General features: G+C 46.4%; 1 protein-coding gene and 1 non-coding gene across 2 annotated transcripts in view; both read left to right on the forward strand.

Moving 5' to 3' along the window:
• Positions 1-12,100, forward strand: part of SNRNP200 (small nuclear ribonucleoprotein U5 subunit 200) — a 122,674-nt gene that overhangs the window by 7,719 nt on the left and 102,855 nt on the right. Inside the window, exons 5-8 of the mRNA XM_063932018.1 lie at positions 3,101-3,156; positions 3,239-3,337; positions 3,417-3,569; positions 4,664-4,763. Of these exons, the coding sequence (XP_063788088.1) occupies positions 3,101-3,156; positions 3,239-3,337; positions 3,417-3,569; positions 4,664-4,763 (408 nt within the window). The remainder of the gene's footprint in view (positions 1-3,100; positions 3,157-3,238; positions 3,338-3,416; positions 3,570-4,663; positions 4,764-12,100) is intronic.
• LOC134938660 (U5 spliceosomal RNA) lies at positions 8,496-8,610 on the forward strand. Its single transcript, XR_010181174.1, has one exon. It is a non-coding gene; the product is annotated as a U5 spliceosomal RNA (small nuclear RNA).

The following is a 12,100-nucleotide window of genomic DNA, read 5'->3' on the forward strand; positions in this document are numbered from 1 at the left end:
TTCCCACTCTATGGGTGTCGTGGACACCCCCAAGTGGGAATAGCCCCTGACTGTCGGGCGTTTGATTGCTCTGGATCCCTGGGTCGGCATGGTGACCGCCGGCTTCCTGAGCGGCTTGTCACATGAATGCATCCCCTATAAATATGGACATTTCATGTATACTGATGTCAGAAAGCACACTAATTTTAATGCGCTTGGGGAACTACTGTATAATTGGATGATGTGACAGTGGTTAATCCTATATATGTAACACACTATATATAAATCTATCGCATCCATTTTCCTAATGTTTGTGAAGAGATAATACAATCTGATAATAAAATATATATGTATTTCAATGGTACCACTACAATACAGAATTATTTTACAATTGGAGATCATTAAATATATATTATTGTAATTAAGAACCATATGACGGAACCTGCATCAAAATACTGACATAAGATGTTAAGGGGTATATTCAATTGAAGTCGGATCTAGTCCAACATTCATTTGTCGCCAATGGATCCGACCTGGGCTATTCAATGCATTGTCAATTCGACTTTAAAAAAAGTTGAATTGAGATGCGGGAGGGGAGACGGGAGAGCCGCGGGCTGACGGGGGAGGGCAGCACTACAGTAGCAGCTATATAGCCGCTGCTCTCCCCTCATCAGCCCGCGTGTCTTCCCCCCTTTTGCTCCTGCTGAATAGGGCAAATCCTCTAATTGAACCCCACCCCCACCCCCCCTTATACTTACTGACACTTAATTAATCCCCATTAAAGGGACATGGGGCCTAATTTAGATCTGATCGCAGCAGCAAATTTGTTAGCTAATGGTCAAAACCATGTGCACTGCAGGGGGGGCGGGGAGGCAGATATAACATGTGCAGAGAGAGTTAGATTTGGGTGTGTTTTATTGTTTCTGTGCAGGGTAAATACTGGCTGCTTTATTTTTCACATTTCACACAACCCACCCAAAGCTCTCTCTGGGTGGGTGATGTCACTGAACGATATAGTGTACACACTACATCAGCCGCCCGGAAGAGTAGGGAAAACACTAGGCGATGTTGCTCATGGATCGTATCGCCTAGTGTGTGCCTTAAGACGTCTCCCTTTGCCCCAACTAGCAGATTATGCTTCTGCTTTCTCCCAGGTGGTATGGGTCATTAGGTCGACATGGTCATTAGGTTGACATGAAAAAGGTTGGCATGAGTTTTTTTTTTATTTTATTTTATTTGGGGGGGTGTTTTCTTCGTAAAGTGACGGGGAACCCCAGTTAGTGCACAGTGTCCCCTCGCATGGCTTGCCTTCGGGCAAGGTGCCTCACTCCGCTACCGCTGAGCTCGGCACAGGTTACTATTCCCAGTCGTAGTCCACGTGGATCGTAAAGTATGAAAAAGTACAAAAAAATGTGAAAAAAGCAGGTCTACCTTTTCCCATGTCGACATAATGCATGTTGACAAATAGTGGTCGACCTAATTACCGTATCCCGCTCCCAGCACTGTAACATCTGTACCCAGAGCTGGCAGCCAGATACAGTGATTGCAGCACCTAATTAAGTAGGGCAGAAGCTGTAACCAGTCAGTGGCTATAAACTGACCCATTGCAGCCTGAGATTCCTAATATACTAGTTTCTGTTTTGGAGCTTAGAAACATGGGGGCAGATGTATTAAGCCTTCGGGCAAGGTGATAACGCATCAGCCAATCAGCTCCAGTATGTAAATTTACAGTTAAGTGTCACCTTGCACTTATCACTGCTTTATCACTTCTCCAGGCTTAATGCATCTGTGCCATTATGTTGCATACACACTGTGCCGCAACATGCGTCGGCCGATACTGACTGTATTTACGCTGGAGGAATGAACCTCCGAAATAGTCCGTATCGATCCTGCCTGCACCCACTATATTTCCTTGCGATGCTGAGCCTGCGGGACCGCACATCGGCATCGCAAGGTGTTTACATACGGTGCGATGTGCACTGTGTTTTCCACTGGCATGGACTATATAGTCCATATCGGTAGAAATATCGCACCGTGTGTAGGTCCCCTTAGAATATAACACCTTGTAAAGTGACTTCCTGAATGAGTATGGGTCGTTGGATAGACACAACTTGGGTCGACATGGTCATTAGGTTGACATGTACTAGGTCGACATGTCAAAAGGTTGACATGGGTTTTTTGACTGGTTTTGGCGTTTTCTTCGTTAAGTGACGGGGAACCCCAATTAGTGCAACGTGTCCCCTCGCATGGCTCGCCATGCTTCGGGCAAGGTGCCTCACTCTGCTACCGCTTCGCTCGGCACAGGTTACTATTCCCAATCGTAGTCCACGTGGATGTTTAAGTATAAAAAATCCAAAAAATGAAGAAAAAGTTAAACTCATGTCGACCTAATGACCATGTCGACCTAATGACCATGTCGACCTTCAGTGGTCGACCCAAGCTGTGTCGACCTAACGACCGTATCCCTCTCGAATTGCGGTTATCTTTCTGCATTCTCACCAAAATCTCTGATGCCACAGACAAGTTACGTATGCTTTTTGTTTTCTTTGCTTTCCTTACACTGAAATGTAATGAATGCAATTATATCTATTATATAATCTTCTATCCCGGTCTGGCACAGGCGTAGTAGAGAGAGGGAGACCCACTCCCTCCCAGCTCTCACTGGCTGCCTGACACACAGCCTCTCTTCTTCTCCCAGCCTGTGCCCTGTTCCCTTATTCCTATCAGTACCTGGAGCTGGCTGCCCCCTGTACTCACAATTCTCAACCACCACGGCCACCACAACAGGAGAGGGAGAGCTAAGAGCATGCACTCAGTGCATTTATCAGAGACCTTTTACCAGTCTGTCCGAGATCTAGGAACCAAATTATTAGTTGGATACAGACTGCACTAAAGCTGGAAGGAACCACTTTACCCAAGAGACAAACGTCCACATCTTGTCCAGTTTGACCAGATCAAACGATGATACTGGCTGGACGAGCAGTGGTTTCAGCCTAATTGGGAATCATTTAACCCTGGTTAAACCCTGAGACTGGATGTAACATTGTTTTGTTAAAACTACCATTTAAAATGTCCCTGCCATGTTTTTATTAATTTTCTATGTGGTTTATTTTTGCTGCAGATGATAATATAGATGAGACTTATGGAGTCAACGTGCAGTTTGAATCTGATGAAGAGGTGAGTTACCTAGGAAGCTTTATACGGTAAATTTCCATTGTGTTTTGTTGTTGATGATGTATGAATCTTTCCTGAACCTCAGGTGGGTGATGAAGACATATACGGAGAGGTGAGAGACGAGGCCTCTGATGATGACATGGATGGAGATGAAGCTGTTGTGCGTGGCACACTCTCTGCCAATGTAAGTTACGCCGCAAGAGTGTTACTGACTGACTACCGGTACATGTTATATCACTGATGTTCCCCTATTTATCCCTCAGCTGGTGACGTCTGGAGAGCTCATGAGTTCTAAGAAGAAAGATCTTCACCCACGAGACATCGATGCTTTCTGGCTGCAAAGACAGCTTAGCAGATTTTATGATGATGCTATTGTGTCGCAGAAGAAGGCTGATGAGGTTCTCGAAATCTTAAAGGTGTGTATTCTTCCAGCCATCTATTTCTGAGCATATCACTGATCATGGTGCTACACAGATGTGTCCTCTTACATCTATCCTCCATGCACGTTAAACATCCCTTCTGATCACACCATGCCATGGCATGACTTGGTATCGCAGAGCGTCTTTTCGTGGAACTTCTTCCTGTAAAATTGTGCGAAATGGGATTTACTGATTAAAATGATAACACGACATGCCTATATTCTGCGTGTGTGAGTGCGGCTGTATCTGCATACGAAATGCTACGCTACAGTGTATTTCTAGAAAGCGCTGTCACTTACCATTTCATGTGTGCGTTAAATGTGTACATGTGCATAAAATTTACACTTGTTCTTGCTCAGTGTATGGTGGAGTTAGACGTCTGGGGCCTGATGTAATGACGCCCAAGTTCGGGGGCCGTCTGGGATGCAGCCAAACTGACTTTTTTTTAAAGGGGCAATCACCTACATTCAAAACGATGCCTTGTAAGTGATTTCTCCTTTAAAAAAAGTCCGATTCTGGCCAGCGTCCCGCATGGCTGCCAAACTCGGGCTTCATTACTTCCGACCACTGGTTTTAGAGCATCGGGTATGCAAGACCAGCGTTCAAGATCACGGCGGTCAGCATACCGACGCCGGGATCGCGAACGCCATGCTCCCCTCAGGTTCTATTCCCACTCTATGGTTGTCATGGACGCCCACAAATGGGAATAGCACTAGACCGCCTGTCTGCATTTTGGCGTTTGGGATCCTTGGTATGCTGAATGCAGGGATCCCGAACGCCAGTCTCGTAACTACATCCCGTTTTAGATGCAGGTGTCTCCTAAATGTGTATAATAATAGATGCCCACTTCCAATAACTTTTTTTATTTTATTTTTTATTTTTTTTCTTTCTACCTTTTTCTATATGCTGTGAAGAGACTTTTTTCTTTAGCAGACAGAAGTGTTTGTATTCGTAGGATGTGATAATGATGCTGTGTTTTCTTAAACTAATAAGCACTTGCTGAAACCCTGCAGAGCTCACAGTAGTGAGCATTACATATACCGGGGGTTTACTGTATAAAGCTTGTGTTCATGTTCTCTCTCTTCCCCCAGACTGCAGGCGATGACCGTGAATGTGAAAACCAGTTGGTGCTGCTGCTGGGATTCAACACGTTCGACTTCATTAAAATACTAAGACAGCATCGTATGATGAGTGAGTGTTTCCTCCTGGTGGATGGGACCCAGTGTCTGCTGTTCTTTAGTCTGTAGAAACTTCAACCAAGGTCATAAAAAGGCGTAGGACGCTGGTTAGTTATGGACAAAGCTTTTCTACTTTTCTCCAAGCTAAGAGCACTTTCCCAACAAGCTTGATGAACTGGATCTTAGCTAATCAAGAGCATTGTCTAGTGTGTGAGGTGTTGTTACTATTTACATGTTTATTTCTTTATCATCCACTAGGGGTCACTGGAGTACTCTTGGGATATGGACGGGCGTAGCCGAACAAAGGCACTGAATATTTAAATTTAGGACTCTCCCCCCCCTCCATATCCCCGAGTACCTCAGTGTACTCTCCCAGTGTTTTTTCGGTGCTCACAGCACGAACATCGGCTTGTGGGAAGAGCCCACATTTGAGATTTTATTTTTCATTTTACTTTTTATTTACACTTCCCTTCCCCAGTTTCTTGAAAAACAGGGGTCCGGGATGGTGCCGCTGCAAGGCAGCGTATGGCGTGTCGGTCCTCACAAAGAGCACCCTCACAGCCACAGGCGCTGCAAGGCAGCGCATGGCGTGTCGGTCCTCACAAAGAGCACCCTCACAGCCACAGGCAGCTGTCTCCTGCAGGCTGCACGGAGCTTACAGAAGAAGCTCCGTCACAGCCAGGAATAAGCTTACAAGCTGGACAGAGCTTACAGACAGAAGCCCCGTCACAGCCAGCATGAGAAGCCCCGTCACAAGCTGGACGGAGCTTGCAGCACAAGGTATGGTGGGGTGTCAGGGCGGTCAGCTCACGCTGCCGCCCTGCAGTGTGGGGAAAGTGTTTCTTTTCTGTTGACCACAGCTGATTACAGCGCCGCTCATACACGTGCCCCGCTGAATTACGCGCGATCTAGCAGCAGAGCGGCCGCACGTCAATCACAGACGCCGGCCGCTCTCCCAGCACTGATACACAGCGAGGACACAGCTCCGAGCGGCCGCACGTCAATCACAGACGGCGGCCGCTCTCCCATCGCTAATACCCGGACACCGCTGTACAGCTAGGGGATTACAATTGTGGAAGCACAGCTCCGAGCGGCCGCACGTCAATCACAGACGCCGGCCGCTCTCCCAGCACTGATCAAGCCAGCCACTCTACAGCTCCGAGCGGCCGCACGTCAATCACAGACGCCGGCCGCTCTCCCAACGCTGGTACCCGGCCACCGCTGTACAAAGCGCCGCCCGAGCCAGCTACTCTGCAGAGAGCCAGCGACGCCGCTGATATCCGGTCACTGCGGTCTGAAGACGCCGCACGATCTTCCGGCCGGCTCCCCGGCGCTCTCCTGCTCTCCCTGCACCCGCTCCAGTCCGCTGCAGGTAACATGGGGTAGAAGTTACCTCACAAGCAGCGCAGCTGCAGGGGGGGTGAGGGGGGAGTAAATGCCCATAGCAGCAGATATAGAAAGGCTGCATGGGTTAACAAAAAGGCTGTTCAGTTTGTTAAGCAGTTAATGATAAGGCTATCATAACCTAAGGTTTTCTGTTAAGGCTGCAATATAATACATTCACTGCAGGCAGGGTTTATAGTAACTGGAGGTTAACTAAGTGTATGTATTTACTGTATAATAACATATAGGCTATTAAGCCTATATTAACTGTATAAAAGGCTATTAAGCCTATATTAACACTGCCTGTACTGTGATTTTCAGTGAAAGCATGAGGGCCATTTTAATCATTGCTGTTTTTCCAGCTTATAATTCCTGAACATTCCGGCCATACACCTTTACTCCACAAGGAGGCGCAGGGGTGTTAGTGGGAATTTTTAGTTCAGGATAATTCTAGAACATTCCTGCCCTACATCTCTAAGCCACCAGAGGCGCAGGGGTGTTAGTAGGAATTTGGTTCGGGTTTCATATGCCCATGTGAACTGCTTTTCACATAAAGAATACTTTAGTTTCTCTTCATATGGGAAAAAAAAAAAAAAAAAAAAATCTTTCGTTTTTCCTAAAGATTTCCGTAGAGAGAAACAACCATGAGTTTCATATAAATATGCTGTTCAGCAATAACATATATATATATATATGCCATATAATCACTTCATTAAGTCGTGCAAGTGTCTGTCTGTTGCCTATTTTGGTGTCTGTCTACATAGCGAATAAGGCTCTAGTGCAGACTAAAATACTTTTAAAAAACCTATGTTAACATTGGCAATTCAAAATTAAAAGAGCGGTAATCGGAGTCTCGGAATGACTCCGCCAGCTCTAACAAAAGACAGTCTTTCCAAAGGGCCAATTTCCTTTTGGGTACCAGAGTGTTTATTTCACTGGTCTTATCATTTAATGCACGATTCTATGTCAAATCTCACACCGATAACTACAAGTGAGAAGGGTACATTAGTCCAGCACTCAGATAGTGCGGGGTTTTGGACAACCATACATAATCGTTTCCAAAAGGACGCGATCCGCCATTGGTAGATGCGTTTCTGTCAAACATTATAAAAACCCAGGATACATTTGGGTCACTAGAATCTATGTATGAAACAATGACGATCACTGGTAAAAGAAGCTGCAGAGTATATCTGTAAAGCTTCTGCTAACGCCGGTTATTTTCATTGTCGCTAGTTAAGCGCGACAAGGCCAGAGCTTGTTTGCTCCTAAATTTGATATACTTGTAACGGCATTTTATCCCTTTATGATATTCAGCCATTAACGCATACAGTATACTTGTAACGGCGTTTTATCCCTTTATAAGAAACAGTCACGCCTTGTAACGACAGGACGTTACAGTCAGCAAGCCAGTGGTTTGATGACCTCTTTTACAATTGTGGAAGCGCGTCTTTACATGTTACATTTGCGAGGTTTCATGACTTCAACTCATACATGTCTCAGCTATTTACAGCTTAAAGTACAAAACTGCCTCTGTCGAACGGTTTGGCAGGTTGTCATTTAGTCTTTGCTGGTTTATAAACCAGGCAGTAGTACGCCAACAGAGTCAGAGTTACTTATTCCCCTCTGTTTGAGCAAAACCAAACAGCTCCGTCGCAATATCAATCAGCAAGTCATTTACTACAGTTAGAAAATGGATTTTCTGCGGTTAGTATTTGCTTATTGGAGCCACAAAATTGCATAATTGCATTTGATCTTCACAATGCGTATTTACCCAGTCCGGTTTGTTCATCACAGGTTCTAGCGTTTGCAAATCGCCACAACCATTAACCATTTCATGTCTACCGTTGCTTATCGCTTCGGGTATTTACCAAAGTGATGTTGGGATGATAGCTCATCTCACATAAGAACTCTGTCTCAACAAAGTTCCTCTAACTTGCGCTACTAAGGTATACTGCGGTAGCAGATCAAGTTCGAAAACAAACGCATCTAATTCCGTCTAAACGATGTCAATTCCTAGGTAAGATTATAAATACGGTAAATCAAAGACTTTTACCTACTACACCAGCAAGAACAAATGTACATCTAGTAATTAGTGCAAAACACGCACACTAGCGGTACATTGGTGTATTCACCTATTAAGAATAAAGATGTGTTTTCAATTTAGTTCGCCACCCTTCACTCGCGTTTCCCACAGAGGGACAAGGGTGCATATACTCTGGACGACAGTCGCAGAGGGTCAGGATTTGTAGTTAAAATCAGCGACAAAGGTTCTAAAACACGACAGATTGCTGTCGATAAATGTCCTAGAACTCTGTGCATTTTACAATGCAATACATGTTTCGCTTTCAGTCTGACCAGGGATATACTCTGGTTTCTCTTCAGAACGAATAAATCTTTCGCCTTTTACTAAAGATTTCCGTGGAGAGGAACAACCGTGAGTTTCATGTAATTTTTTGATGCCTGGCTCACGCTGGCCTTAAGCAGTCAAACAAGGCAACGGCAGTTGCATACACAACAACCAGTGAGAACCAAGAAGCCGCATGGCAATGCGGCAGGTAACTCAAATCCTCAATGGCTCAGAACACCATTATGTGAAAATGTCAAGAGATCATTCCGTGAGTGGACATCTGTTAGACAGATGATCTCACCCGTCAGGATTTGGATCCTGAAAACTGGACATTAAATCCAGAGGTGTTTCATATGTGAGTCCACAGAAGGGGGTTACCCTCAAGTATACATGATGGCATCTCGCCACAATTAGAAAAGCTCAGTATGTGTACAAAACAGATCACAAGGGCAGTGGCGGTGGAGTCTCTCACATTCATGTGGTCATTCAGCATCGTGTATCTGGCTCCACCATTTCTCTGTCCTCCATCTGGGGGACGCTGCGCCGTTACTTGTGGGTTAGAGGTGTGTGGTAGTGGAGATTGGCACAGAACTATCAAAAGCTGACTCCTCCCCCCTCTAACCCCTCCCATCTCCTTCCTGCTCAGCCCTGATCAGTTTTAGTTTTGTGCCTGTGGAGTACAGACACAGTTTTGATTTCTCTTTAGGAATTTTTTTTTTTTATTATTTCTTCTTTCACAAATACCTAGTCCCTGTTTACAGGTGACAGGTATAACAGTGGAAGGGGTTAGTATCCCATTCCAGACTGCTGCAGGGAGGCCACTATACCTTCGGTCACTGGGGCCTTCAGAGAGAGAAAGAGAGAAGACAGCAGCATCAGGTACTGGACAGCCACAATCTGTCATTGACAGTATTGGGCTGTCCCTATTTCCTATTATTAATGTCCCTATTTCCTATTATTAATGGTGAATTTATTGGGACTACCAAACTCCTCCTCCCCTCCCTCCCCCCCCCCCCCCCCCCGAGCGCGCGATCACCCACAGACAGCACGGAGGCTGATCTGGGGTGAAATGTGAGGTGGAGGACTGTGTTAGGTCCGGGAGGGTGTTATTCACTCCCTGGACCGTTACTTGGCTGCCGTGACAACCGCTCTGTGTAGCGGCGCACGGGAGCCGAACTTCCGGTTTTTGACGAGATGAGAATGACGTCAGGCGGGCAGAGCCGTCTTCCCGCTCAGCTCTGCCCGCGCACGGCTGGTCACGGCGCCATCTTCTCTGCCTGCACACAGGGGACGCTGTGCTACGGAGGAGGATTACATACACAGGGGGATAAAAACCGCAAGTATAAAAGGGGGGGAGGGGGATCACAGTGTCTCCTCTAGTCTGGTGGCTAGAGCAGCATATTAACAAAGAGCAAGTCTAGTGGGTTGAATCTCAGATATTTTTTAACACAACTTGGGGGACATAGTTCACCAGAGTAAAGATGACCAGCAAGCCAGAGAAACCTACTAAGGGAAAAACAACCTCAGTGGTTTATTTCTCATGTTCACAATGTGGCACAAAGCTGGCTAAGGGGAGTGCTGACGCAGGGACCCTCTGTACATCATGCTCTGGTGCACCAGCGGCAGATCAGCAGGGCACATCCACAGATCAGTCAATGCCCCCTTGGGTCAAGGCCATGGTGGACGCAATTTCAGATTTGCGTCAGTCAAGGTCGGAAGCAGCTTTGGCCCAGACTCAGGTGGAACCGCTGTGGGCCCAGAATATGGGAAAATGTCTCACTGATTTGACTCAGTCTGTAAATAAATTTGTAAGTTCGGCCAGTAGTTCGGCGGCTTCTAAGCGAACGCAGCCGTTACCCGCTATTGCATTTCCAGGAGAGGAGTTGGATACTCTGACATCTCCATTGGAAGAAGGGGAGGTAGATCCTGAAGGGGACGAAAATTCGGCTTGGGAAGATGAGGATTTATCTACTAATTCAGGTGTTAGGCTACTAATAGAAGCCATTCGTCAGACCCTTAATATTCAGGATGAGGCAGTAGCCGAGACTTCTTCCTCTTTCTTTAAACGACAGAAGAGACAGGTTACTGCGTTCCCTTCTTACTCGCACTTTGCGGATATTTTAAAAGAACCCTGGCTAAAACCGGATTCCCGTTTCCAGGCGCCTAAAAAGTTAAAGTTTCTATATCCTTTTACAGAAGAGGATACAACAATTTGGGAAACCGCCCCAAAGGTAGACGCCCCTATTTCGCATTTAGCAAAAGCTACGGTTATTCCGTCAGTACAGTCTGCGACTTTAAAAGACTCTACCGATAGGAAGATAGAAGCATTACTAAAATCTATGTTTTCCTTATCAGGTGTTTCTCTCCGTCCAGTTCTGGCGAGTGCCTGGGTGCTTAAAGCCGTTGATGAGTGGCTTGCACAGGTTGTATCTGGGATGCAGTCAGACGATCCGTCGGAGGCCATTCAATTAGCAGAACAGATTTCTGAGGCCCTTACTTACGTGGGTGAAGCATTATTGGATTCGGTGGCGCTACAGTCCCGTGTTTCTGCCTTAACAGTATCCGCAAGACGATCTCTTTGGCTTAGGGTTTGGAATGCTGATTCGGACTCAAAGCAGACCTTGACGGCAGTCCCTTTTGAAGGCGAATTTCTTTTTGGATCAGAGTTAAAGAAAATTATTTCAGATACTACGGGGGGAAAGAGCCCTTTCCTTCCGTCTGCTCCAAACAAACCAAAGCCTACAAGATTTCGGTCCTTTCGTACGCAGGGCAGAGGTAATTTCCAGTCCTTTCGACCCTTCTCCAGATTTCCACGAAGGGGATCATTCAGAGGTAGAGGAGCTCAGGCTACTCGCAGACCGTCCAGTAAGCCTGCCGACAAGCCTGAGGCATGACGCTTCGGGCCCTCTGGAGGGATCAATACAGGTTGGGGCTCGTTTACTTCACTTCAGGGAAGTGTGGCTCCTATCGAAACCGGATCGGTGGGTAATAGGGGTCATTTCCAGAGGATATATGTTGGATTTCGAAGAAGCAGTCCCAGCCCGACTAATTGTGACGCCTCTCCCAGACGACCCCTCCAGACGTCAGGCTCTCCTTCAGGCAACAGCAAAACTATTACAAAATGGAGTAATCCTTCCGGTCCCAGCTCCTCAGAGAGGTCGGGGCTTTTACTCGGGTCTTTTTCTCGTAGACAAGCCGGACGGTTCGTTTCGACCCATTCTAAATCTAAAAGCCCTCAATCCGTACCTTTCATCCCAGAAATTCAGGATGGAATCCATTCGCTCCATTATCGCAGCCATGGAGCCAGGGGAATATTTGGCTTCAATAGATATAAAGGACGCATACCTACATGTTCCAATTTGGACAGGACATCAATCACTTCTGAGATTTGCAGTAGGTCCGTGGCATTTTCAGTTTCGGGCCCTTCCCTTTGGTCTTTCTACGGCTCCCCGGGTGTTTACGAAGGTCCTGGGTCATGTCGTCGCAGTTCTCCGTTGCAAAGGGGTCAACATCACTCCATACTTGGACGACCTGTTGATCAAGGCCCCGTCACCGGAGATTCTCACTCAGAACCTGCGTCTAACGATAGAGACTCTACAGTCTTTCGGGTGGATAATCAA

Source organism: Pseudophryne corroboree, chromosome 6, assembly GCF_028390025.1.
Source record: "Pseudophryne corroboree isolate aPseCor3 chromosome 6, aPseCor3.hap2, whole genome shotgun sequence".
Classification (NCBI taxonomy): Eukaryota; Metazoa; Chordata; class Amphibia; order Anura; family Myobatrachidae; genus Pseudophryne; species Pseudophryne corroboree.